Below are 6,405 nucleotides of genomic sequence, written 5' to 3'. Positions count from 1 at the left end.
TGACACTATGTACTTCACATGAATGATCTCATTTAATTAAAAAATCATATTGCTTAAAAGATTCCATTTTTTTCATCCAGGAAATGAAAAATTAGAGAGAAAAACAATTTGTAATAGTTCATACGCTGAAAAAGCTAGGCTTTAAATTTCATTTTTGTAAATTCAAAATTTGTGATAGTTCCACCATGTTCTATATCAATGCTTCTCCATGGTTGTGAAAAAGAATAAACTTTTGTGTTATATATACATATAAATTACTAAAATTTTAATATTCATATAATTTTTTTCCCTTCAATAACCATATACTATCATTGTTCCTTGTCTCTAAGTAGTCATAAAAATATACGGGTATTAGGGTTTCAAACGTGATGTTTGATAAATTTATTTTCCACTTCCTAATTTTTATAGCTCTATTTAAATCTTATTTCCTTGTTCATATTCAAAGAAGATGGCAAATCATTATTTCCTGACATGTTAAATTATTAAAAGGGTACTGGTAAAATTAATAGTGTATGTTATATAATTAAATCTGCTGGAATCATGGATTTGAGCTATGGATACTTCAATTAGATCTACTAATTTTCATAGTCACTGATGACATATTTAATATAAGTTAATTGATTTCAAATGCATTTCTTTGTTATCAACCTGGCCTGAATGTCTTAATCTTTTAAAGACTATTACAGTGTGTTATTCTGAATGGAGCAACATTATTTCCACTAGAAGAAAATAAAATAAAATCTCATGCCTTGCTACTAATAAATTATTAATTTTGGATGAATTATTTAGCTCTTTAAAGTTCAACTCTGGGATTTGAGCATATATCCCAGGCATCCTGCATTCTATGTTTCCACTAAAGAAATAGTATTGTTCTTGATTTATATGGTAGAATTCTACACTGATAACTCAAATTACATTTTTAGGCTATTTGGAGTCTCCATATCTAGCACCATGGATAATAAATTTTAGACATATATCTGATCTAAGGAATACCAGCTAGATTTCAAACTGACCACATACCCTGGATTTTTAAATTTTATTTTCAGAACTGTCTATGATTTTTTTTCAGGATGGAAATCCAGTACATTGGAAAGAATCTCTATTCTTTATTTTTAAGCTGTGCTAGAAACAATAATAAAATATCAAGTCTTCCCTGTTGTAAATTCTTAAATCAAAGGCAATTTCACAGCATCTTGTGCTTGCATGGTTGTTATTTTATAACTTTCTCTTAGAAATATAATACTTCCTCTAATGAGGCCAAATCTCTTGCTGCAAAATGATCCCACATAAACCTCCTAACATTAATGCATGTCCATTTTCTCTCTGATGTTCCTGTACTTACATCAAGTGAAGATGACGAGAAAGAGACAGGGCTCTGAGGACCAATTCAGCTCCAAGATAGAGGGTATTTATGATGAACCCATTCTGAGGACAGTCAATTACCTATCAGAAAACTCAATTCCTAAGGGATCTTTTTGGCCAATTCTATTTGCTTCCTTTGCCTTTGTGCTTCCGAGTCACTCTGCATGCCTAACTCAGTCTACTTTCTCTCCCAACTGGTTTTATGTACTGCAATTGCTGATATTGTTGTTTTTGACTTGCTACAATTGATTTTGAAGTATATGCCAGAAACACACAAATATTGAACAAATATAAAAAAGTGTATGAATGTAGTTTTTATAACTGTTTTGGGAAGGAGATCATTAAAATCATTAAGTCTATGCTGAGATTTTAGACCTCGTTATTCCACAGAGAGAAAGACTTTGAATAGAAACTAAAGTTTTATATAGTGAATACTACATTCCCATTGACTTGTATTATTAAATCTAAAAATAGGTACAACACATTTTCAGTGATCATTTTTGAGGGGCTTCTATCATTTTTGTTTTGCTTCTTCCTATCTGCTATCATATCAGATGGTTTGTAATTTTATATCGTGCCTGTAGTAAAGTAGAATTATTATTTAAAAATTTCTATAATTTTAAGTATTCAATGTATATGTCTTTTATTAAGTTTTCTTGAAAGAGAACACATCTGTAATAAACATTTTAATGACATTACATTTTTGCAAATTGTATTCCTCAATAAGCTAACTTAAAGCCAGCAACTATTCTTGTTAGTGCTTGTGGTCTCTGTATCTGTCCTACTACCTGGTTTATAGTAGGTTCTCAGTACACATTGTGTCGGAAGATGAATATGAATATAATGTGGGATTATGTCTTTGGCTTTATTAGTTCTACTTTTATGGTCACAAAACACTGAGCTGGTGGTACTTTGTGTGGTCAAGTGTGCCACTGTTATCATTCCCTATAAAGAAGTCAGAGTGTGAAGTAGGTTGGGGTAATTAGACTACCAAAATCCAGAGCATTGGGTGGGCAATGAGCTAAATTGTGGTAAAATATTTAGTGACTATGGTTGATATGTGTTGAGCTTGAGGAAATAATTCTTAGAAAGAGTATTCCACAGCAATTCTGTGTCTATATAAAGCAACATTCCAGAAGTAGCTTACCAGATAGATACTATATATTTAAAAAGAACTAGCCAATGGGGTTTGGAACCCCATGGAGCTAATACCTATGAAGGTGTTGAATAGAATATATGAAAGAAGGAGAGTGAGATATGCAGAAATTCTAAGTAATGAGCAAATTTCTCTTTTTGATTTTAATGTAGTTCTTGAAATAAAAGACAAAGTATCCCCAAGAAATTTTTTTATTGTTTGTAATATATTTCATAACTTTTGCATTAAATTTTATATTCTCATACCCATGGATATAAATTTATAAAGAGATAGGGTAAATATAAAATTTATAAAGTGGTTTGTTATGGTGGAGTTAGAAAGACTGAACTTGAGGAAATATATCAAGAGGGCTTTGGTTTTTTCTTTTCTTTTCTTTTTTTTTTTAATGTTTTTTATTGATTATATTGTTACAACAGTTCCAATTTTCTCCCCCTTGTTCCCCTCCACCCAGCACCCCCCTCCCCCAGCAATCCCCCCCAAGTCCATACCCCTGGTTCGTAAAAATTAACTATCCCCCACCCTCTCAAATATTAGGACCCTTTGTAATCTTGTAAAGGACAATGGGCGAAGGTCTCAAGCTCCTCTAGCTGCTTCAAGCTGGACATGGTTGTCGTCCTACCTACCCTTGGATCCAGAAAACCCTAATAAGAGTGGGGGTGTGGAGGGGAGGGTGGCCTTCCCACATGGGGAAGGATCGTGCAGACTCCAGGTCAGTTGGCTGCCTCCGGCCAACGGCGTGCTTGGTTTAACAGGCTGGTGTCCTTGTTGTGTTTCAGTCATTCCTCCCTGAGTTTGTTCCTCCTGGATTGTCTCCTTAACAGGAGCGAGCTGAGAACACTGTTCCTACTCTGCGGCCATCTTGGTCCCCCCTCCGGCTTTGGTCTTTTCTATAAAATCTTTTATTAATGACAGCATATTTATTATTTTTCATATAACTAAAATTTAATTCAAAAGCCTTTTTGTATGATTAATCTATGAAAAACAAAATAAGTAAAATGGACAAGATTGCAGACCTAGGAACCTCTAAGAAAGCTCTGACTTAATTTAAAGGTTTTAGTGTTCTAGAGTAAGTCTAAGATTAGAGATGAAGAAATATGTTCGTGTTAGAATAGGAACAAAACACAGTGCAGATTCATTGGATGTAGGAGCGAAGGGTGAGTGAGCATTAGTTTTTGTATTTGGCATCTGAAAAAATTAAAAAATTACATAATAGCAATTAGTTCTGGGAAATTCTTTATTTATGAAAAAATGACTTGAATTATTCTTAGTCAAATTGGGCTTTATGCAAACTGGGATAAACCCTGTAGATCCAGATCTTAGGCTCAAAAATTAGCTTTTGCTTATATTTTTAGGAAAGTCAGAGCCATCATTATTAGAGAATAGAGGTAGAAAAGTGAAATCAGTTATAAAAAAAATTTCTTGGGTTATATATGCCCAACATTGAATTATTACTGAAATTATTCAGATAAGCTATTTGATAGTCTATTATGTTCAGTAGCTGCTATGTGAAAGGTATTTTTTTAGGTATTTATAGAATCAAAGAAAATAAAGGCATTTTTAATTTCAGAAATTTAAAGCTTTGTGGGAGTACTACTACTACTACTACTACAATTTATATAAAACAGATAGTCAAAAACACATAAATAAAAAAATAGGGAGAAATCACTCTAAGAGGCAAATTATGAGAAGAAAAGATCAGCTATCATTGAAGCAGCCATAAAAATTTAATGAAGAAAATATTTAAAGATGAGTCTTTCTAACTTTGCCATATAAGTAGAATTTCAAGGTGGAGGAATGGGTGTCAAGGTTGAAGTGAAGGCAACAGTGAATCCCACTTTTAAGAAAGCTAAATGATGGAGCAGTTAGCCAACTGGTTTTCTTAGACTGCAGAGTATATGAAAAGAGAAAGAGGTAGATTAAAATTTAAAAGAAAGGCAAATTCAAGTTGTGGAGGACTTTATCATAGACAGGGGTTGATGCTTTGTGTAGTTGTTGGGTGAGAAATAAACATGGAAGAGATGCTTATTGGTTTGTTTATAAATTTTATTTGAGCTGGATGTTTGGAAACTTACTTTGAAGCGAATGACATGAATTTGGGGGGCAGAAACAGCAGAGATGGGAGATCAGAATCTGAATTAGTATTTTAGTATAGAATATTTAAGATAGCTACATTGTAGAGACATTTGAATTTAGATGATGTCTAGCTCTCTCCAACTCTAAAATTGCATGAATTTATAACTCCTGTTTCTTATAAATTTTTATTTTCTTTGAGATGAGTTTTAATGAAAATAATAATTATTAAATATGAGTTCTCTTGGAACATACAAGTTTGAGCATAGCTTTTTGAATCTGCTTTGTTTTCACACTATAGATGATGGGATTCATCACAGGGGGAATGAGCAAGTATACATTAGCAATTAGTGTGGGCACATAGGGTGGAGCACGTTTTCCAAATCTGTGAACAAAAGACAGGCTTATCAGAGGAATGTAGAATATGGCCACAGCAGTGATATGAGAAATGCAGGTGCTGAAGGCCTTTTTCCTCTCCTCTGGGGATGCAATGTTGAGAACTGAGCGAATGATCAAGACATAGGAAAGCAGGATAAAGACAGAGTCCACCCCAGCAGTAGAGATTATTGCAGTTAGTCCAAAAGTACTATTGATCTTTGTATCTGAACATGAGAGTTTCATCACATCAGGGTGGAAGCAGTAGGAGTGATGGAGTATGTGGCTGTGGCAGAATGATAGGCGCTTAAGAAGTAGGACTAGTGGTGTCAGAATGATAGTCCCCCTGGTAATGACTGCCAAACCAATCTGAGCAATCCTTGCATGAGTTAGAATGGTAGTATATCTCAAGGGGTGAGAAATGGCCACAAAACGATCAAAGGCCATAGCCAGGAGCACTGATGATTCCATGAATGTGAAGAGGTGAATGAAGAACATCTGTGATAAGCAGGCATTGAAGCTGATTTCCCGTGCATTGACCCAGAATATTCCCAGTACTGTTACCAGTGTAGAGAGGCATAAGCCAATGTCAGTGGTGGACAACATGGAGAGGAAATAGTACATGGGCTCATGTAGGCTTGGCTTAGTGAGGACTATGAACAGGATCATAGCATTCCCAGACAGCGCAGTTAAATAGAGGCAGCAAAAGGGGATGGAGATCCAGGTATGGGCCCATTCAAGTCCAGGGACTCCAGTCAAGAGGAAGATAGGGAAAGTGGAGTTATAGTAGATTAACATTATGGTCTGAAGGAGCAGAGTTCACTTGCAAGATCTCGACTTTCTAAATTTAGAATTTTAAAATTATTTTTAGTTGAAGTTTAGTTTACATTTAGTTCACAAAGCTTTATGGAGTACAGCTAAATGAAGTTTGGTATCTGTATGTACTCTTGTAACAACTTTCAAGATTAATCGATAAAACTATCACCAATGCAAAACACTTCCTAATACTTCATCCTCATCAATGTCCTCTTCTATTGTAACCATTCCTGTGACTTCTGTTACCATAATTACCTTTCTCTGTTTTTGGTCTTGATATAAATAGAATCATGCAGTATGTATTATTTGCATCTTTCTTCTTTCCCTCAATATTATATCTGTAGGATTCATCACTGAAATAAGATATTTAATTAAGTTTAACTTACTTAGCTAAATTTATTTGTTTACTACTTACTATCTTATATTCTAATCAGTATTCTTTATTATATTTTTATCCTTAGAGTGAATTATAAGTATATACTTATTAATATGGTCTCATGAGAATAAGGAGTTATTTTTAGCTAATTGCTTAGTAGAATTCTTTGCTTATAGTAGATGCTGAATGTGTTTTTTCTAATTAATTTATAATCTCATTTGCCATTTCTGAAATACTCTATTTAACCATG

At 33.8% G+C, this 6,405-nt stretch overlaps 1 protein-coding gene across 1 annotated transcript; it reads right to left on the bottom strand.

The window, feature by feature from the left end:
- Nucleotides 1-4,816: 4,816 nt before the first annotated feature.
- LOC150018377 (olfactory receptor OR51C1-like) lies at nt 4,817-5,761 on the bottom strand. The gene has a single exon (XM_090267747.1). It carries the CDS (start codon nt 5,759-5,761, stop codon nt 4,817-4,819), a length of 945 nt encoding a protein of 314 aa, XP_090123873.1.
- Nucleotides 5,762-6,405: the final 644 nt, after the last annotated feature.

This window comes from Furipterus horrens, unplaced genomic scaffold (genome assembly GCF_987537825.1).
Source record: "Furipterus horrens unplaced genomic scaffold, mFurHor1.1.pri manual_scaffold_2, whole genome shotgun sequence".
NCBI lineage: Eukaryota > Metazoa > Chordata > Mammalia > Chiroptera > Furipteridae > Furipterus > Furipterus horrens.
Note: the sequence above shows the minus strand (reverse complement) of the source record. Positions and strands in the feature narration are given on the sequence as shown.